Source organism: Perognathus longimembris, chromosome 6 (genome assembly GCF_023159225.1).
Source record: "Perognathus longimembris pacificus isolate PPM17 chromosome 6, ASM2315922v1, whole genome shotgun sequence".
Lineage (NCBI taxonomy): Eukaryota > Metazoa > Chordata > Mammalia > Rodentia > Heteromyidae > Perognathus > Perognathus longimembris.
The window spans coordinates 79,512,929-79,534,554 of NC_063166.1; the positions used below are offsets into that span (position 1 = coordinate 79,512,929).

Sequence of the window (21,626 nt, forward strand, 5' to 3'; positions counted from 1 at the left end):
CCCGTCCGGCCTCTCCTGGGCTCCCCAGCACCGAGGGGGGCGGCTGGGACTCCCTGGGGGCCTGAGTTGATCTGTCCCCAGCCCCAGCCTGGGGCCTGACCGCTGGGCACCGTGTGTGGCCATGTGTGTGCTAGGTGTGTCCTAGGTGCTCACTAAACGCCACTTCTCACTCGCCTCCTGGCCCCGGGGGCTGGGCGATGGGGAGCAGCGGGGTTCCTTTCCTGTGCTCTTGGTGCTGGGCAGGAACCGTGCTAGAGGAAGATCCTGGGGTACGTTTAGAACCCAAGGCAAACCCCTCCCTGCGGCGTGCAGAGGGGCGGGGCCCTGGCCGGGCCTGCGTTACCAGCCTCACCGGGTCCAGCCCGGTCCTGGTTCCAATCCCAGGCCAGGGGCTCTTCCTACCCCAGGCCCTTTGCACATGCGGCCCCCACAGCCGGTGAGCATTCTCCCTCCGGCTCCCCGGTCTCGGCCTCGGTGTGGGGCCTGCTCTGAGTCGCCCGGCTCCCGGCGGCTTCCCGGCCATTTTCGTCCTAACAGCGCCGAGCGGGAGCCTCGTGTTATTTTCTTACGGTCTGTTTCCTGTCCCCCGGGGGGACCCCGCTCCCTCCGCACGGGGAAGCCGGCACCATGAATGGTTCCTGGCATGTCATAGACACTCAATAAATATTTGCTGACTAAATAAATGGGGAGACTGAGTGCAGGGTCCCCCCGCGGCTGACTCATTCCCCATGAGCCGGAGGAAGGAGGCCAGCGCGGCTCCCGGGCGTGCCCCTCGGTGGCAGTCTGTGGAACCCCCCCCCCCCCGCGAGGCAAGGCAGCGGCAGGAACGTGCCTCCCCCTGCCAGAGACCCGAAGAGCAGACGCGCGGGGCTGGAAAAATGAGCTTTATGGCCCGGAGTCTGCGCTGAGAGGGCAGCCACTTGGCAGCCTCACGGGGGCCACGAGGGAAAGCGAGACACAGACCCGGTTCCACTGCCCTCGGGGACCAGACAGGAGGGGGGCGCGCGCCCCTCAAAGCATCGGCCCGGCACCCCAGTGCCCCCAGACCATCACGCGAGGAGGGGGAGGGACGGTCCCCAGGGGTCAATGGGGGGCTACCAGCAAGTGGAGGAGGCCACCCCCGAAACCGTAGCTGCTGGGGCTCAGTGTCCCTTGGAAGGCGCCACATCTGGGCACATCTGGACGAGAGGAAAGACAAGCCTTTCACACCACCCGCACCTGGGGGGGCAGGGCGCCTGAGAGGGCAGCCCTGAAACCCTAGACCGGACTGAGCCGGCCAGGCCCCACCCCACCGTACACGCACCCTGCACACGCACACGCGCGCACACACTCAGAGGCCCACCCAACCTCTCCGCCGGGCCCCTCCCCCGCTCTATTTTGGGATTTTAGATCCAATTCTTGGCCTCAAAGGGCGGGGCGCATTCCAGCCGCAGCAGACGGCAGCCTGGGGGGAAACCGGGGTCCCCCCCACATCCGCGATCTGCCCCCAGGCTCATCTCACGCCCCTCACCCCCCAGTCCGCACCCCCGCAGCGGGTTCCACACCCTCTGCCCCAGGACCTTTGCACCGCCCTTCCAGAGTGGCACCGTGACAGCGCGACACTGGCTAGGAGGGAAGACCGAGCACCAGCACCGGCCCACGAGACGTGGCTCGGCACGCGGCCCGTGGCTACAGGGATGGCGGGGCTTGCTCTGAGTGTGCGCGGCCTAGAGAGGACCTCCAAGGGGACCCCTGCCGGCCCCCTCCCCTCTGCAGACCCCAGCCGCGGGAGGCCCACGCCCCCCAAGGCCATGGGTGTGGGCGACGGATCCCTCGCTCTCTCCTCCAGCCATTCCCCATCCGAGTCACGGGACCCCGGTGATCCCGGCGCCAGGGCCCGGGCGACCATCCTGACCTCTCCACCTCCCTGGCTGATGAGCGCCCCGCACTTGGCCCCGGAGCCACGGCAGGGCTGAGGGAGGTTTCCCCAATGGGGCCCCGTCTCCCCTTCCTTATTCAAATCCCACTGCTTGCGAGGCAGGTGTGCCGGCTGGAGCCCCAGCAGCCATCGGGGGCCCCGAGGTCACTGCAGCGGCCTCTCTGCACCGGGCAGCCTGGGAGAAGACGTTCCGGGGGATCTGAGCAGCTGTCTCTGGGGGTTCTCTGCTCAGTGCGGCACGAAAGACGCACGGCCCGTGGCCCCCAGCTCCGCCCTGGCCTTCAACAGCTGCGGCTCCCAGAGCCCTGGTGTCTGCCACTGTCGCTGGGGGGGGGGGGGGGGACGGGACGGCGTCTGACTCCTGGGGGGTGACGATGGAACTTGCTAGAAATAAAACCGCTGCTTACCGTCTGTCTGGTTTCCGAGTTGTTTTTCCTGGTTGAAGGTGCCAGGCCTGGCGGCGTGACAGCTTTCCCCGGGGCGGCGATCGGGGGCCCGCGGGGCCCGGCGGGCAGAGGACGGGCACAGAGAGGGGGCGGGGGGGAGGGGGGCGGCCCACCCAGCCCGCCCCACCCTGCCCACCCCGGCCGGGCCAGCCAGGCACGCCCACAAACGCCCAGCGCCTCCCCAGCCCCGTCCTGGGCCTCGGCTGGCCTCGGCGATCTCGCAGACGTTTCTAGAAGGAAACCTGAGGGCCAGGCTTGGCGACGCGGTGCACCGAAGGCCAAGGCCGTGGACGGAGCCGGCCCGGCAGGCGCCCCGGCGCCCACTGTCTGCGGCGGGGCGGGGTGCGCGCGGGACTCTGCCTGCGTCCCTGACTCTCGTATCCCTCAACAGGGTCACCCCAACACACACACACACCCCCCAGAACAGGTGTGCATCACAGGGCTCCCGTCCCCCTGCCCACTGGCGGGGCGGTGCCCCAGCCTGGCTTCCTGCAGGCCCAGGGCAGCGGTGTGTGCGCGTGCGCATGTGTGTGCGCGCGTGCGTTATGGCGTGGGGTGTGGCGGCCATGGCGACGCCCAGTCATCCATCATCCTCCCACCGGGGTGCAGCCCGGCTGAACCATCAGACACCAGACCCCGCGGCTGGGAGGCAGCGCGCATGCGCTCCGCTGCCAGCTCCCGGCCCGCGCATGCGCCCCGCTGCCAGCTCCCGGCCCGCGCATGCGCTCCGCTTCCAGCTTCTGGCCCGCGCATGCGCCCCGCTTCCAGCTCCCGACCCGGCCAGCCCAGAGCAGCAGAACCAGGGCCGGGCTCCCTTCAGGCCCGGGCTCCCAGGGCTCTCAGGCCTGGGCTGTCAGGGAGCAGAGCAGAGCTGTGTGGACAAACCGGGCTCCATCTCAGTTTCCTGGTCTAGGGTCATGGCAAAGCTCCCCAGGAAACCTAAAAACCACACTCGCCGTCAGCACTGAACTCTGCAGGGAAACCCAGTTGGCTCCAGAGACCAACAGACCTTCAAGCAAGCTCCGGCCTCAGGGCCTTTGCACCTGCTGCTTCTCTCTGCCCCACGATCAAACTCTCCCCAGACAGCACCCCTCTGGGAAGTTCTCCTCCAAACAGCCCCTGGCCACCCAGCAGGCGCCTCCACCCCCTCCAGCTGCTTTTTTATTTTTTTTTTAGCCACACAGGAGAACGCAGGCCTGATTGCTCTCTGTCTGCCTCCAGCAGAAGACAGCTCCAAAACCGCAGGTGGCAAGGCCGGCCTGGCCGCACGTCTATCTGCGGACAGGATGGAGAAGGCTCTAGGCCCCGGGCCCCGGAGAGTCCCGGGAGGGTCTCACCTCCGCCACAGGCCACGGTTGGCACGTGGGAAAGTTGGGGGGCAGCAGCTTGCTCACCTGCCCCAGTGCCCTATGTGCCCAGCCTGCCCAGGGCCCACATCTCATGTCACGGGAGTCACTGCTGCCGGGGCAGACAGGGACCGGTGGAGACTGTGGGGCGGGCGCCCCAACAGCGCATGCGCCAGGCTGGAGCGCGCATGCGCCAGGCTGGAGCGCGCATGCGCCAGGCTGGAGCGCGCAGCTTTCTCCTAACAATGGGGTTGGTTTTTATGCTTGTCGTGATCTGTTTGCTTGGTGCTGGTACTGGGGCTTGAACGCAGAGCCTGGGTGCCCCCTTAGCTTTCTCCCGCTCAAGGCTGGCGCTCTATCCACCACTCGGGCCACGCCGCCACTTCCAGCCCTGTGGTGACTGGTTCACTGGAGCTAAGGAGCCAGACGTTCCTGCCTGGGCTGGCTTTGAACCCCAATCCTCAGAGGGAGGGTTACAGGCCCGAGCCCACCCACACCGGCCGATAAGAGCGGTGTGTTTGCTGCATGGAGGTTGAACTCGGGCCTGGGGCTTGCCAGGCAGGCGCTCTAGCCCTTGAGCCAGGCTCCCCGCCCTCTGGTTTCATGACGAACTCGGGGAGCCACAGAAGTGGCCTGCGACCACAGCTGAATAACCCCGCGGCGTCACTTCCCTCCAGAGCCGCGGCTCAGCACCGACGGCATCCGCCCCGCACCCCCGGGCCGGAGGGCGCCGCACACGGGGGGCCCCAGGAGCCCCGCCACCCTCTTCACAGACTTAAGGGCACAGCCTGGGCCCTCCAAGGCCATCTGACCCACCAGCCGCAAGACAGAGAGGGGACTCAGGAGCCCTTTCTCCAACATTCTGGAAGCTTCCCGGGCTCGGATGCCGTCTGCAGGGAGCATGGCCCTGAGGCTCGTCTCTCCTCTTTGGTTGGAGACCGGGTCTCATTCTGCACCCCGTATCCCGGGCCTGGGACCCGGCATCCTCCCGCCTCAGCCTCCAGACCGCTGGGATTACAGGCGTGCCCTACCACCCCCGGCCCAGCACACATGCGGCTCCCGCCAGCGCAGCCCCGTGCCCCCCCCCAGCCCCGCCCTGGGTGCTCCGTGTCTCCCCCAGCCCCGCCCTGGGTGCGGCAGACGCCGGGGACCCCGCAGCCCCCCAGGCCACCCGCGGCCCGCGCGTGCGCAGCGCTTGGGCGCTTAGGCTCAGGCTGGATTCCGTCTGGGGTTGAATTAAGCTGCGGCCGTTTTCTTCCCTTGTGCTGCTGGGCCTGGGGTTTGAACTCCGGGCCTGAGCCCTGCTCCCGACTGAGGCTTCTTTTGCTTAAAGCTAACATTCTACCGCCCGAGCAGCGGCTCTGGGTTTGTTCATGGGAGATCAGCGTCTTAGGGACTTTCTTTCCCTAGGCTGGCTTCGAACCATGGCCCTCGGATCTCAGCCTCCGAGGAGCGAGGACGGCAGTCGGAGCCACTGGTGCCTGGCGTAGACTGCGACGTTCTGACGGGGGGGGGGGGGGGAGGACGGCAAGTGGGGTCGAGGCTGGGGGCAGGGAGGGAGGCAGAGGGAGGGGAGGACGGGGAGGGGGTCCGAGGCCGCGGGCGGCTCCTCCCATGGGCACCCCGATGCCCCAGCCCTTCCTCCCCACCATCTTCCCATGGGAGGCCGAGTCAGGCCTCCTCTGAACCCTCAAATCCCCAAGCAAGAGCCGGGGGGACGGGAGGGGAGGCCACCCACGCTGCAGCCACTCCGTGTCCCAGGCCGCCGCGGCTCTTTCCACTAGGTCTTCCCCCAGCCCAGTACTGCGTTTTCCTGTTACTGGATTACTGGGGTGCCGCGTGGTTTCTCTCCCCCCAGACACCCCGGGGCGGCCATGGCGGGTGCGCCGGGCACAAGGCAGCATCTTGGCAACGACCTCAAACCCAGCGACAAATGACCCGCCGACCCCCAGCCACCCGAGCCAGGCCCCGCTGGTGTCCACCAGCCCCCCACTTCATTCCTCCCCCCCACCCCAAGGTGCAACGCGTGTCCCCAGGAGGCCAGCACAGCCCCGATCTGCACAAACCGCTGCCCGCGAGGCCCGGGCCCCTCGCAGGGGGCGAAGGAGCCCCCCACCTGGGGCCGCCCGAGGGGTGCGGCTCACATCGCCAGCCAGGCAGAACCCCGTCTCCCTCCCGCCCTGCCCCAGCCACGGGTCCCGGGGGGACGGAACCCAGCGCCGGGCACGGGCCGCTGCTGAGCAGGTGCACGTGGCTCTGCTCACGTGATTCAGTTTCCAGTTAAGGCATTTGGAGGTGCTCTGGAATCTGGGGGTGTCGCCGGACATCGTGATCTGGGGACCAAGCCCCTATTAGGAAACAACTCCACGTGCCAACAACCGAAACAGGTGACATGGCTTAAGTCGGCTGAGCAGGGTGGGGGTGGGGGGCCGACGCCCCGTCACCCAGGCCAGATCCTCAGGGTTTCTGCCCTATTTTTTAAGTACCCCCATCTGCTTAGTTGGGGTTCAAGTTAGATAGAATCCACAGACACAAGGGACACGGGTGGGGGGAACGGACAGAAGCACTCGGAGTCTGAGCTCCGCGCGCCGGGCACCGCGTGGCGCAAACACGGGGAGCGGAGAGGAGAGGAGAGCGGATCACGCGCACGCGGCACACACGGCCGTTCTTGGGGGGCTTCGCCGCGCGTGGGGTCCATCGGGAGCTCTCCAGGAAGCCCAGCACACTCCCAGTGCCCCGGCGGGGGGGGAGAGGGCGGGCCCGGGGCCGGGCCCCCCGAGGACCCCAGTCCATACCTGAACGACGGGGTGGCCCCCGGTGGGGGCCTTCACGGCCCCGCGGCTGCCCTCGGTCTCGTAGTGGGCGCGGTGGTGGGGCTTGGGCTGCACCTCGATCCGCAGCTCGTAGGAGCCCGCCTGGCTGGCCAGCGGCCACTCGAGCGGCGGCAGGGAGGCCGTCACCGGGATGCTGGGGGGGAGACGGGGGGGTGAGTGGCGGGTGCAGATCCAGCCCCCGGGCGCGGATCCAGCCCCAGTGGCCCCTTCTCTGGACGCGGTGGCCCGCGGTGTCGGAGGAAACGCTGGGTGCTGAGCCGTCCCCTCGACCCTCTTTTTGCTTTTGAATCACATTTGGTTTCATTTTGGATCCACAATGAAATGCGTCGAACCAGCGCGTACTGTCTTGACTTACCTTTCGTGCACACTCTTTCTCCAAATCCCTTTTGGTTTCTGTTTATGCCGCACCGAGGAATTGAACCCGGGCCTCATGCACGCAAGGCAAGTACTCTCCCCCAAGTCACAGTCCCCGCCCCCCCCCCGGGGGGTCTTTGCTTCCTCTTCCGTGCTAACAAATACAGGCCCAGGAAGCTGATTCCGCTCCGGGCTAGTTCTGGCGTGTGGCGAGCCTCTGTGGACACTCTGGGAATGGTGACAAGCTGTGCCCCGTCCCTCCCTTTCAAGGAAACCTGAGCCGGGTGCCAGTGCTCACGCCTGTAGTCCCAGCGACTCTAGAGATCTGAGGACGACCGCGGCAGGAAAGTCCGCGACACTCTCATCTCCAACTAGCTACCAACAAAACGATGGCGGTGGGACTCACAGGGCCGAGCCGCAGCCGTGAGTGAAAACGCTAAGCAAGGGTGTGAGGCCCTCGGTTCGAGCCCCGGGACTAGCGTGCGCGCTCACACACACACACACAAATAAGAGGAAAACGAAAGTGCCACGTTTCCTGTAATATAGTGTGTATTCTATGCATACATGTGTACCTCAAGCAAATCTTTCTTTTTTTTTTTTTTTTTTTGGCCAGTCCTGGGCCTTGGACTCAGGGTCTGAGCACTGTCCCTGGCTTCTTTTTGCTCAAGGCTAGCACTCTGCCACTTGAGCCACAGCGCCGCTTCTGCCATTTTCTGTATATGTGGTGCTGGGAATCAAACCTAGGGCCTCGTGTATCCGAGGCAGGCACTCTTGCACTAGGCTATATCCCCAGCCCTCAAGCAAATCTTTCTTGGGGTGACGTTCTCAGCCAGATGTCATTAAGTGCTTACAAAGACTTGGTTAAGCACCTGTGATGGAGCAGTTATGAAGAAGCCAGTCCTGCTCCTCCAATCGAGACAGGACCCAGGGGAGGGGCAGGGGTGGGAAGCTGCTCCCCACTCCATCAGTGCCAGAACCCGGCTTTCAATGACAACCTCGCCCTGCAAGAACACCGCATGCCTGCCTTCCACTGACTGCCTTGCCAGCCGCCCTCCGCTCACGACCATCGCGGGTCCAGAGACCCTCGAGCTCCGCCTCGGCGGCCACCTGGAGATCCTCTAAGCCGCTGTGTGTGGCCAATGGTTCTATCGCTCGTGCTAAGCTCAACGCTGGCAAACTAAAGCCCAGTGACTCCTTGGCCGTGTCCCAGCCCATCGGGAAGAATGAAAGCCTTGCTGGGCACCGGGAGCTACGCCTGTCATCCCAGCCACTCAGGAAGCTGAGATCTGAGGATTGCAGTTCAAAACCAGCCTGGGCAGGAAAGTCCTTGAGGCTCTCATCTCCAGATCCAAGAGCCAGACAGCCCAGATGGCAGGTGTGCACTGCCGTGCCTGGCTGGGTGGTTGAGATGGGGCAGGGTGGGGGGGGGGAGGTGGTGTCTCACTAAGTTGCCGCCCCGGCTGGCCTCCAACCTTGATCGTCTCGCGCAAGCAGCAGGGATTACAGGCATGCGCCACCATGCTCCCCCGGGGGGGAAGCCTCTCCCCGCCCAGCCCCGGGCCGGGTGACTCACCTGCAGATGGGAATGGCGGGCACCAGCTGCTTGGGCCAGGTGGGGGGCACGAGCAGGATGGACTCGGGGGAGCTCCTCCTGTCCTCGGGCTCACAGGGGCCCAGGAAGTCCGCGGGGTAGAGGTGGCGGGGCGGGCCGGCCTTGGCGGGGTCGGGGCCGATCTTCCACATCTTGGAGGGCGTGCCGCAGGGCGGCGAGTCGGCGGCCAGGCCGCCCAGGGCGTCCATGAGGCCGGCGGGGGCCCGGGGCGCGGGGCTGGGCGGGCGCTGGGGCGAGGCGGCGGGCGGGGCCCCCGGGGCCGGGGCGCAGGGGAGCCGGCGCTTGGCGCCCGGGGACGAGGAGCGCGAGGCGGGTCGGGGCAGCGGCGAGTGGCGGCCCGGGCAGCTGTCGTCGGCGAGGCCCGTCCTGGGCGACATTATTGGCGAGGTTCTAGAGGAATAACGAGCGGGGATGCTTTGAAACGGGGGGCACAGCTCGTCGGCCGCCCCCGCCGTTGTTGGGCGACACGCAGGGCGAGGTGTAGGGGGAGAAGGTGTCGGACAGGAAGCTGGCGGAGGAGCCGCTGCTGGCCGGGCTCAAGCAAAGCGGCTCGCGGTAGCCCTCGAAGCCGGGCACGGGCAGCGTGAAGCGGGGGGCGGCCGGGATCGGGGGGGTCTGCTCCGGCGGCCGGCCCGGGGCCGCGTCTCTCCCGCCGGCCCGCGGGGCCCCCCCCGGCCTGGATCAGCTCGTGGGACGGCGTGATCTCGATCCGCGGGCTCCGGCCCGACGCCCCCGCTGGCTCGGCCGGGCTCAGAAAGTCGGGGGGGCCCCCCCCGCTCGGGCTCCCCGCCGGGCACGCTGGCCGGGGGCGCGTATGGCTTGAGGCCATAGTCCAGGTCGGCGCCGGCGAGTCCGGAGAGCGGGCTGGCCGCCGTGGGCGCGCTCGGCTCCTCTGGAACGACAAGCGGAGGGGGCTTTTAGGGCTCCACGCGGGACGGGCCCCCCCCAGGGTGCGAGGGTCACGGGGGGCCTGGCTCCTTCTAATCCCGCCACGGTGCACCCCGAGCTGGACCCCAGGCCGTGGCCAGGGAGAAACGGATTCCTCCGAGACAAAAGGGGGAGTCGGGGGGCCGCTGCGCACCCCCTCGCCCCACGCCCAGATGCGTTTCACCCACGGCCGAAGCCACGGCCCCCGCTGGCTCGCAGCCCCCGTGCCAATGCCCAGGGCCACCCATGCGGCAGATCCCCGCACCCCAAGTGTGTGTGTGGGGGGGTGCTGGCTCCTCAGGACAAGCCCTTCTGTGCCACGCCCCCCGAGCTGCGCCCCCAGTGCCCCTTCCGGAGCAGGTCATGGCTGCCGAGTCCCCCGTAGCACCAAGACCCAGAGATGGGCAGAGGCTCACGACCGCAACCCCAGCCCAATGCCGGGGGGCCTACGCCCCCTGTGACGGGGGAACCTGCTCCCGGCCTCTGTTGCCCCTGCGGAGTCCCCCCGCGGACACCCCATCTTGCTGCTCTCCGTCCCTGTGCGCGTGCCCAAGCCCGTGCTGGAACTCGAACTCGGGGCCAGGGCGCGGTCCCTGAGCTTCAAGGCCTGGTGCTCTGCCCCGTGAGCCACAAGTTCACTCCCAGCCCTTCGGGGTTCACAGGGGATGAGAGTCTCGTGAACTGTCCTGCCCTGGCTGCCTTTGAACCCGGATCCTCAGATCTCAGCCTCCTATGGAGTTACGATGACAGGCGTGAGCCACGGGGGCCCTGACCCTGTAGATGGGGCCCAAGGCCATTAACCCAGTGTCTAGATCCCCCCCCCCGTTCCAGTGAGAGCCCCCTCCATCTCTCCCCAAACGGCAGTGTAGAGCGAGCGCCCGGCTCCTTCCTGCCCCAGGACCTTTGTGCCCGCGGCTCCCTCTGCTCCCCAGCTCCGCCCACCGCCCCATCTCCCCCCAGCCGAAAGCCGCTAAGGCCCACAAGCCCAGCTCGGCCGCCACCTGCTTCTAGAGACTTCCTGCCCCCCCCCCCCCCCCCCGGCTCAGGGCCCTGGTCGCTGTAGTTCCCGTCATCTTAACGATGTGATCGTGGAGGTAGCAGCTTCTGGCCGCCGTGCTCCTAGCCCACAAGCAAACGCCGCGCAGCCCCTCCGAACACACGGCGGGCCCGCGTGGCCCGCCCACACGCGCCCTCCGAGATGGCAGCCGCCGCGGCAGCGGCGGAGAGGCGCCAGCTCCCGATGCGCCCACGGACGCCCGTGGAAATCCCACGCCCCGCGCCCTCCCCGCCCGGCAGCTGCAGGGGGTGGGGGGGGAGCCTGGTGTCCTTGTCACTGGAAGGCCGGACGCCGCACGGGGGCACAGGGAGGAGGCACTGAGGAGTCAGCTCCCACGGCCCGGCACTGGTTCTTTCCAGAACCTTCCAGAACAGCAGCTTCATCTAGGAAGAGGAACTATGGTGTGTGATGGGGATTTTACTTGGGGAGGCGGGGGGGACTACGCCACCCTCTCCTGGAAGACAAAAAGATACTTCTGGAAGCCCTGTGACGAGCAGCCAGGGCGCTGGGACTTGAACCTGGGGCTGGCACCCGCGGGCGCCCCCACATACCTTCCTGGCAGGGGACAGAGGGCCGCTGTGGAATCCAGGGGAAGATCCACGTCGAACCCACAGCTGAGCCTGTGCTGGGCCGTGCCCGCCGGCCAGACAGCGCCCCGCCACTGGGAAACCATCACCCTCCGGAGGGCTCCCCGCGGGCTGGGAGAGACCCAGAGAGCCCGGCGGGGAAGACCCAGAGCCCGGCGGGCAAGGCCCAGAGCCCGGCGGGCAAGGCCCAGAGCCCGGCGGGGAAGACCCAGAGAGCCCGGCGGGCAAGGTCCAGAGCCCGGCGGGCAAGGTCCAGAGCCCGGCGGGCAAGGTCCAGAGCCCGGCGGGCAAGGTCAGAGCCCGGGCCTTCTCCGTCCTCGGCACTCGTGACACCAATTGCACAAGCGCGTGGCGAGCTATGAAATCATTTCTTTAAGGAGCAAAGATTCCTTGCTAGTGCAGAATCTGGGAAGGGGGTCCCCAATGGCGCCCACCCAGGTCCCCCCACGGCACAGGCTGACGTCACCAGGCCCCAGAGCCACCCAACTTTCTCAGGAAGATTCCCCAAGCCCCTGCGTCCCCCCCCCCCGCCCCGTCCCCTGCCCTGCACATGGCTGGTTGAAGCCACTCACGTTCGTCCTTGTTTTCTTTTGAAGGAAACTTTACCCCGCTTGCCAACACGAATGGAAAATCCCCGTCACCCCATAAACAGACGGTGGGGGTGAGAACCGCAGCGACGATGAAAACGACCAGACTCGAGCGAGGTGCGGGGCCAGGGCTCCCTCCCGTCCCGCCCGCGCGCGGGTTTCTTCTTCCGTGGCATGGACTGGAACTGGCGCTCGCAGGCGACGCGGCCCACGGCGCTCTGGAATGTTCTGCCTGCCCCTCAGCCTGCGCGGGTGCCCGACGGGGAACATGAAGGCTCGCACAGCAAGCTGTTAAAGACGCCACCAGCCAGCCGTCCCTGGGGACCCCGGGACCCCAGAGGACGGCCAGGGGGACGCATGGGGGAGGGGGCGCTGCGGCTCCAGGTCCTCGGCTGGGCCGGGCTGGACGGTGCTGGGGCCCCGGCCGCACCCCTGCCGTGGCAGCCCGGCTCCTCACTCCACCCACTTGCACTCACAGGTGGTGGCCCATGCCTTCCTTCTAGAATGTTCTCAAGCCTTCCTCCTTGCCCCAAGATTGAATCAAGGGCTGCCACTGAAGTCACACTGGGCCAGGGCCTCCCATCCGCTGCCTCGGGGGCCTGCTGCTCCCCATGGAGGCTCGGCCGGGCCCGGGGGGGGGGGGACCCCGCCATGCCAACCCACCCGCCAGCTGGTGCTTCTGAGGGCAGCGAGAGCGGGAGCGGCGGCCTCTGCCCGGCCGGGCGGGCAGAATTTTCAGGAAGCAGAATAGAATGACCAAAATAGAAAGGCGGCCTGGGAGCCCCGGCGGGGCGCCTGGCCTGGGGACCGGGGGTGGGGCCCGGGGGCGGGAAGGTGGCACCGATGGGGGGGGCGTGGGCAGGATGCCAGCTGGGCGCAGGATGTCCTCAGCCCAACGGCGGCCACGGAGCCCGCCATCCCCTCCCGGGGCTCAAACGCCGGGGTCTGTCGCCAGGGCCGCGCGGGGAGCCACGGCCCGGCGCCCGAGGACCGGCCCCCCCAAACCCAGAAATCCCCCCCCCCCGCCATCAGGGCCGGAAAGCCACCAGAAGAGAGGGGACACCTGCCAGCCCGTCTGCTGCCTCCGCCGCACAGCCGAGGGGAGCACTGGGCAGCGGGTCCCTGTCAGGCTGCGGGGGGGGGGGGGGGGGACAGGATGGGGACTACGGGGGCGGGCGGTGGCCGCGTCCTCCGCGGCAGCCTGGAGAACACCCCGGGCCGCTGGGGCACTGCCTCCCTGGGGCCTGGGGCTCACGAGGGCAAGCCTAGCGACTCAGGAGGCCGGGACCCGACGATCGAGGTTCAAAGCCAGCCTGGGCAGAAACGTCTGTGAGACCCTGATCTTCAATTCACCAGCGTGTGCGCGCACACAGACACACGCACACACACGCACGCACGCGCACCCCAGAAGTAGAGCTATGGATCAAGCGACAGAGCACCAGCCTCAAACAACAAAGCTAAGGTTCAAGCACGGGTGCCAGCCCGCAACAACCCAAGAGCCAGGTGCCGTCTATCCCTCTGGGCTACAGACGGGGAAACTGAGGCTGGGGCAAGAATGACCCCCCCCAATGTCACAGAAATAGGAACTGGGATTCACATCGCCGGGCACCCGTGGGCAGTGACACCCGCGAGCACCGACAGGCTGCGCCCCGCCTTTCGCCCGCGCACGCGCTCCAGATGAGGAAGGGCCCCGCCCCAGCCCGGCAGCCCTGCGCCCACCGCCTCAGTTTACCTCAGTCCCACCAGGCCTGACTGGCCCCGATCCCGCCCGCGCCCGCGCACAGGATGCCCACGCCCCCCTCTGCGGCGCCCCGCCCTCCCCGAGGTCCTTTTCTACTGTGGAGGGGGGAGGGGAGGGGGGAGGGGGAGGGGGCTGCCTTTCCTGGATGCTCCCCAGTTCCTTAACCAGCTGCCTAGCTGGACTCCTCCCTTTTGAAAAGAAGGGAGTCAGCCACTCGAGGTCAAGGGTGCGGCTCCAAGGTCAGTGTGTCTATCATCTGTCTGTCTGTCTGTCTGTCTGGACGGGCAAGCAGAGCGCAGGGCTCAGAGAGCTTCCTCGGCAAAAGGAGAAGGAACAATCTGGTCAGGAGAAGTCACCGAAATAGAAGAGCTCAGATCCCGTTTGCCGCGTGCGCCCCGGGCTGGAAGCGGGGGGCCCTCTCCGCTGGCGTGGCCGCGGGCAGGCCGGAAGGGGTGTGGGGGTGTGGGCAGGGGTGCGGGCAGCGGAGCAGCTGTGCCCCTCACTGCCCCTCCCCCCCCCACTCTAAGGGCAAAACCTGAAATGCTGATTTTTTTTTCTTCCCTCAGCCCAAGTGGAACTTCCCCTCGGAGACAGGGGGCCCTGGTAACCGGGGCCAGGGACTCCGGTGGGAAATGGACCCCCTGCTCCCTGGCGGGCTCGGAGGTCTCCGGAGGCGGCAGCCCCGCCCGCCCGGTCTGTCACGAGCCCCTCACGAGGCAGAGGCGACCTGGCTGGTGGGGGGGGGGGGGCTGCAGCCCATCTCTGAGGATGACTGTGGTGAACAGCCCCCCACACTTTAAGCCCCCCTGACAGGTATTTCCAAGCAGGTCTGTTCCCATAAGAACCTTTGCGAATCCAGGGGCTCGTGGGTCACCTTCCTGCCCCCCAGAAAGCTCAGCCAGGCATGGCTCCATTAAAATTCACGCGGGAGGGCGGGCCCGGCTCAGAGACATGCGTTTTATTAACTAAAACAGGCCCAGCTGAAGGGGGAAAAAAAGGAGAAGGAAAAACAAGGCTCTTTCCCAAATCCTCAGATTAGAAAGCAGGGCGGGTCGCAGTGGCAGCTCAGGGAAAGGGACTGTCCCCACGCGCTGGCTGGCAGGCGGCCTCGCCCCGATTTCCTTTGCAGAAGGGAGAAATAAACAACAGCAACAAGAAACACGAAAGGCCCGAGGCCCAGGGCTGCACCTGGCCCAGCCCACGCGTGGGTGACCGCCCAGCCAAGAGGGGTGAACGTGTTGCTTCAACAGAAGCATAGCCAGGAAACTGACAGGAGAGGATTTTCATGGAAGGATGCGGGGGTTCCGTCGGCCAGTGACTACAAGGGTTCCTGTTTAGATGTCGGGTCAAACGAATCAACTGTCAACAGGCACTTAGGAGAAAAGTCAAACATCGGACATTTGATAGTGAACGATTGTTCTCTGCAGACTTGAGTTCGTTCTGCGTTTGTAGACTCAAGCACTAGCTTGACCATAATATCTGGGGGAGCAAAGTGACAGTGCTCCGAAATCCCCGGTACTTGGGAGGCAGAGAGATGGAGGAGCAAGGCTTGAGGCCAGCCAGGAGAACACAGTGATGAGACCTCATTTCAATCAATAGCGGGATGCAATTGCACATACCTGTGATCCCAGCCAAGGGGGGAAGGTTCTAGACCACTGGGGGAGGGAGGTCTCTGTCACACACATAAGTGGTTTGAGCATCTGAGATAGGGCTCGTGGAACCAACCCTGATTTGATTTCTCTCCAGAGTCTTCAATGAGGTACTTAATCTTTGAGTGCTGCCTACTAAATAACTAATAGACCATGGTGACATCAGGAATGGAATTTTAAGTACGGGGGGGGGGCTGAGCTGGGGAGTCTACACTGGGGGTGGAGAGGTGGAAGGAGACTGCTTCACGGGAACATTCTGCTGAGGCTGGGTCCCTAAGCCGTTCTCTCCACTGTGACATTCTCGGGGAGACAGGAGGAACGTTCCGGTCCCCCGCAGCCCCCCTTGCTTTGGGGTCAAGGTCTTGCCTTCATACCAGACTCCATTTAGAAGTGCTCAGCAAAACCCCCGTGCTAAGGCTGCACCAGCGGGGGGGGGGGGGGTGACTTCCTGTGGGGTGGGGAGGGTTGCCTCTTCCTGGCCGGGGCCAAGCTGTGGGAAGGCCGTGGGGAGGGGGAACCTTCCAGACACCAAATGGGCCCCATGACCGAAGCAGAAGAGCTTCAGGGGAACCCGGAAACGGGGGGCGGGGGGGGGGGCTGTGGGCCTAAAGCCCCTGCTGCTGTGTGAGAACCGCGGGCGTCGCTGGGCCCTCACGAAGCCGGGGCACCGCCAGCCCACTCCCCGGATGAGGAAATCCGCGCTCGTGGGGCGCCGGGCGATCAGGAGGGGCTGGCGGGGCACGGTGCCCGCCCGCCCCCGGGCCGAGGAGGAAGAGGAAGTCCGCCATCCCTCCTCCATCCTGCGGGGAGCCACGGCTGGCGATCATCACGCCGGTGGCCCGGGGGGCGGGGGCCACGTGGCTCCCACAGACGGCGTGGCAGACCCCGCGGCGGCCGCTGGCAGGGGCCCTGCGGCTCGGGGGCCCCCTCAGGCTGTGGCCCCCAGATGCCGACAGCAGGCCGGGCCACCCCCCCTTGGGGGCTCAGCAAGGCCTGGCCCTCCGTCAACCCCAGCGACAGTGACTCTGCTCTTATCTGCCTGCTACCGCACCCTATTTTTAGTAGGCATCCAGCAAGCCAGCCGCTGTGCGGGGCACCCCATCCGCCCCGTTCGTTGACGAGGCTGGGCCCACGTGGGGCGGGGCTGGGGGGGGGGGGCTCTGCACCCCCGGGGCCGGGCACGGAGCCAGCGGGCGTGCGCTGGGGGGGGGGGGGGACGGAGGCCGAGCCGCCCCTGCAAGCGGGCCTGGAACGGGGGTCCGCGGGCTGAAGGGCGGGTGACGTTGGGAAGTGAACCCCCAAAGGATCTGCAGCTCCTCTCCGAAGGCCGGGAGGGAGGGGCGGGCGTGAACCTGTGCCCTCTGCGTGGGTGTGAGGGGGGCAGGTGCTCTCCCCTGCAGTGCGTGCCTATTGCAGACGCACGTGTGCTTACGTGTGAGTGTGTGTGCACACAGGCATGCATCGGTGAGCATTTGAGTGTGGACTTAGGCGAGCTTATGGGTGCTTGTGTACCTGCGCATACATTGTGTGTGTGTGCATGTGACAATGCGCACATTGCATGTACACGTGCGTGCACGCGTGTGTGCATACACGCATCACCTGTGACTTTCACCAGCTCCTCCAGGGGCCGTGCCCGCCACGGCTTGTGGCTCACAGGAACACACGGCGGGGCCTTGGGCGGCAATCACGAGGCACCTGCTGCCTCAGGGGTGAGCCAGGCGCGGGAACGGCGGGAGAGCGGCCCGACCGCGAGCTCACAGTCCACGTCTGCCCCCACCCAGTGCGCGGGGGCCCTGCTGGGGGAGCACAAGGGAGCCCCAGGACCCCCCTTCCTCTCCCAAGGGGTCACTGCGGGAGAAGCAAGAATCCACGCAATGCAAGCAGGCAACGAGGGCACCCCATTGCCAAACGGCCCGCTGGCCTGGCCCATGGCAGCCAGGGTGGACCCAGGGCCACCAGGACCCCGCAGCCCCCTCCGGACGAGCGAAGGGGACCCCAGCACCCTGCCCGTCTCTAGGGAAGGAAATGGGAAAACCTAGGGAGATGAACTGGGCCACTTTTTAGAGAGACGCAGTTTACCCAAACGGACGGTGGTAGAAACGGAAAGTATAAAGGATCCAGCGGCCCAGGTACAGCTGAGAACAACCGGGGCCCAAGGGCTGTGCACCCCGGCCTCAGAAAGTGGCCTGGCGACAGGAAGTTGTTCTCTGCACAGAAAGGGAAAGAGAGCTAAAACCTACTACACACACACACACACACGCACACACACACACACACACTCGGGACAGGCCACGCTCCCATGTGAATCCTGCTTAGAAACCCTCGTGGACTCTAGCAAGGCAATGTCACCAGCACGGGCAGCCGGGCACAGCAGCAAGGGCCGCCTGCACCGGAGGTCTGCGACCCCAGCCGGCAGGGAACAGGCTGAACGCCGCGGATCTCAACAGCCAACGTGGAACAGGCCTAAGGAAAATTAGATCTGACACCGGAAGTCCGCGACTCCAGCCAGTAGGGAACAGGCCTAAGCATAATGAGGTCTTCTCTTGCATCCATGCTGAAAAGCCTTTGATGTCGCTCAGCTCCTGTTCCTAATAAAGTTCCCAGGGCACGGGGAGGACGGGCGCATCCTGAACATAATGGAAGACAGGCACCTCGGTCCCGAACCAGCGCTCAGGCCCCCTGCCTGCCCCCTCGTGTCTCATGGTGCAGGAGCAGACGCAGGCAGGCCCAGAGGTTGCTGGGGGGCGGGGGAGAGGCAGAGCTGGGCCTTACCTCGGTGGGACCCCCCGCTCCCCCCCCCCGGATCTAAGAAGATTGGTAACAAGAGTTGGACGAATCTTAACTCATTGCCTCTGTCTTTTTAAAAAGTGAGGGCTCAGTAAACTTCCAGTGACAAAGGACGGCCCTTGTCCCTTGCTGTGAGATGGACAGTGTTCCCGGAGCAGAGGTGCGGAGGGTAGAAAGGCTCGCTCGAGGCCAGCTCGTCCAGATTCCCTCCTCTCCACCGTGTCCCTCCCGCCTCAGCCAATGGGGGCCCGAGGGGTATCGGAGCCGTCTGCCTGCTCTGCGTTCCCGAGAACACCCCCATGCCCTCCTCCGTGGAGGCAGAATCGGGGGGCACTACCAGGAAAAAAGCCAACCTCCGGACTCCCCTAAGCCCCTGGGCCTGCTCTGACCGGGCCATCTGTCCCACGACCACCGTTTCCTTTCTGTGACTTTGCCAAGCTCATGCCAGGAATAAAGCTAATGCCACACACACACGTCACTAAGGGCTGTGATCCCGTACCAAGCCCAAAAGCAAAACAAAGGGGGGTGCTGGCCCTCAGGGGCTCGCTCACACGGGAGCAGAGAGGGGTGACCGCCGGGCCCAGGGTGGCACGGAGCCTCTCAAAGCCCACCCTGTGCTCGCGATCCCCAGGGCCTAAGTCTCCTGTGCTACCAGTGTCTCCACCAAGGGGCATCGCTTTGCCAGGAGACCGGGGAGCACCGTTCTCCATTCCCCACGGGGGGGGGGGGGGCTCACACGATCGCCTCCTTCCGAAACATAGGACCAAGAAGCCTGACAAAGGCAACACCCGCAGCAGCCCAACACGTGACACACGCATGGACCCTAGTGACCGGCGGTGACCAGTCACAGGACGTACCCAAAGTTTCCCAGGTAATAATAGTGTTTAAAAACATCTGATCGTGATGCGCCCTTAGCAGCACGGGACAAGGGCACTTTACCTTTGCGGTAGACCCGTGGCTCCACTGTAACGTGAGAAAATACGACGCGCACAAATTGTGGCCAGGTGCACGTCTAGAGGCACGCCTGTCCCGGCATGGCAGAGACAGAAGGACGGACGGGTAGCTCAAAGCCAGCCCGAGCTACAGAGGGAGATGCTTCCCCCAAAGAGGAAAACCGACAAAAAACAGAGGAGCACTTTCTATCTAAGCAGAACTGCCAGTGTCACAGAAAATCAAGAACATTCTAAATCTGAAAAGGTATGGACTCCAGCTAACAAAATACCACCGGTTCATTAGGGATAAGAAATGGACCTCACTAAATGAGGGAGGAGGTAACAAGGAATGTACCCACTGCCTTGCGTATGAAACTGTAACCCCTCTGTACATCACTTTGACAATAAATAACTATTCGGGGGAGGGGAGAAGAAATGTACCTCACTAAGGTGAGACATTACAAACAAGGAAAAATCAGGGGCTGTGTGCATGATAACTCTGTTATCTTTACAATGTTTCTATAAATCTGAAACTGTTCCAGAAATAAAGTTTATTTAAAAAAGAAAGAGCTCTGGGCTTCCACCATGACTGGTCATTAAGATACCACCTGATGGTCACAGAGCTCCACTTGCCAAAAACAACCAGAAAAAGTTACCTCCCACCAGATTGGGCTTGGAAACTATCCCCTCCCCCCCGCAAGCAAATCCTCGTCCTCCACCCCACCCCTCAAAAAAAAAAAAAAAAGCTGATTGTGAATTGGGAAGGGTGTGTTAATCCTCTGCAAACCAGGACTTTAATCTTGCCTGAGAGAAACAGCCCTGACATTAGCCGGCAGGATGATTTACAGATTCCTAATTGTATCTTTTCAAAGCAGAGGATGTAACTACAGATTGCAGCTCTCAAACACCGGGCTCCTTTGTTGGCTAATTATTTCCATCTCCAGCCAAAACACAGAATTGTTACTAATTGCCATCTCCCGGGAATGCCAGCGAAGGTGATGCCCAAAGTCAAAGCCAGCCCCTCCCCGAAAACCGTCAGCCGGGACACCCATCCGGAGACGGGGTTCCTAACACCGGGGGGGCCAGGGCCGGGGAGGCTGCCCAGAGCCGGGGAGGCTGCCCAGAGCCGAACCCCGGGCTGGGTGGTCCAAATCAAGAAGTCTGGTTGGGTTTTTGTTTTGCTTTTCTGTTTTTTGTTGTTTTTTTTCCCCCAAGACAACCTGCTAACCAGAACAATCCAGTGGGGCTGTGTGCAGGACTTCCTGCGACCCTCCTCCTCCCCCATCTCTCCCTCCTCCTCCCCCCCCTTGGGTTGAGCCCCGCCCCGCCTGGGGAAGTCCCGGGACCCCAGAGGCAGACTGGAGAAGCTGGGTCAGCAGTGCACGCCCTCCCCAGCCAGCCAGCGCCCCCCACGTTGTGACTGGGGCACCTCACTTACAAAGCAGCCCTGACAGGTGCCTTGGGTGGGTCCTCAACGCGGCGGCCCACGGGGGAAACTGGCTCGCAACGCCAGAAACAAACCACCCTCGCCCAGGAGAGCGGCCGCCTCCTTCGGTTTCAACACCGGGTCCCCTCTAGCCAGCCGGCTGGCTCCCGCAGGCCCGGTGGCCCGTGGGCCTGTCACTGTCACCCCAGGCCCCGGCAGGAGGGCAGAGGCCTCTCCCCGCAGGACCAGGAGGCCCGGGCTCCCCCAAGCTGACGCCCCTCCCCGCCTGCCCTCGCCTGCTCCCCGCGCAGTCAGATAAATCATGCCCATGGCGTCGCCAGCCCACTCTGGGCACACCCGGCCCCCAGCCTGGGCACCTGCCAGCCCCTCAACCTGGGAGGCCACAGGTGACTGGAAACTCCACCCCGAAGGGGAGATGGGACCCGTGTCCTGGGGGGGGGCACCTGTGTCTCCCTGCCCTTCCCCCTCCTCCCCTGGGCAGAGCCCCCCCAGACCCCGTGGAGGGGGCAGTGGCCCCGAAGCTGGCTCCTCTGCTCTGCCTTTCCCTCTCCCCCAGGCCCGCCCCCCGCCCTCCCCCAGCCTAGCCCTCCAGGCCCCGCGGAGGGGTGCCCAGGAACCCATCAGGAACCGATCGCCCACGAGGGCCCCAGGCCCTGTCCCCACCCGGGCTGGGGCGCCAGGCGGGGGCGCCCGCACCGACCTTCGCTGGGCAAGTAGTCGTAGTCGAAGAGGATGGAGAAGTCCAGCTCGCCCTGGGGGTCTCCCCCCGGCTCGAGGCCCGAGGCGCCCCCGCCGCCGCCGCCATCGGGGTCAGGCTGCAGCCCCGGGGCGTCCATGGCGCCGAGTGAGGAGTCTGGGGGCCCGGGAGGGGGCGTCCGGGGCTCGATCGCGTCCCCGTGCCGCGCCGCGCGGGGGGCCGCGTTCTTCGCGGGGGCGCACGCGGGGCGCAGTGGGTCCCGGACGCGCCCGGAGCGGAGCGGCGGCGGCGGCGCGCGCTTCCGGCTCCCCAGCCACCTGTTGCTGCCCGCGGAGGGGGGCGGGGAGGCGGGGCCGCGGCCGGGCCGGAGGCGGGCGGGAGGGCGGGCGGGCGGGGCGCACCGGGCGCGGGCAGGGCGGGCGGGGGGAGGAGGCCGCAGGCCTGCGCAAGGCCCGGCTCTTAGCCGCCCACCTCCCCTGGCGCACCCCGGGTCTGGATTAGACAGGGGTCCCGCCCTGCCTTCCTCGGGAGTGCCCTCCTCTGCCCAGTTTCCGGGCGCTCCTGTGTGCCCACACCTGTGGCCTAGCATCCCTGACCCTCAACTCCGTCTCCCGGGCGTGGGAACGAGCCACGTGCTCCCGAGTGCTCCCGGGTGACCTTCCAGGCCACCCACCCTCAGCCAGGGACCGAGGACCCCGCGCCCAG

General features: G+C 65.7%; 1 protein-coding gene across 1 annotated transcript in view; it reads right to left on the reverse strand.

Moving 5' to 3' along the window:
• The window catches only part of Nfatc2 (nuclear factor of activated T cells 2), a 66,141-nt gene extending 44,963 nt beyond the window's left edge, over positions 1 to 21,178 (reverse strand). Inside the window, 6 exon segments of the mRNA XM_048349627.1 lie at positions 6,506 to 6,677; positions 8,472 to 8,953; positions 8,955 to 9,167; positions 9,169 to 9,271; positions 9,273 to 9,402; positions 20,925 to 21,178. Coding sequence (XP_048205584.1) covers positions 6,506 to 6,677; positions 8,472 to 8,953; positions 8,955 to 9,167; positions 9,169 to 9,271; positions 9,273 to 9,402; positions 20,925 to 21,060 — 1,236 coding nt within the window. The 5' untranslated portion in view covers positions 21,061 to 21,178.
• Between the last annotated feature and the right edge of the window lie 448 nt (positions 21,179 to 21,626).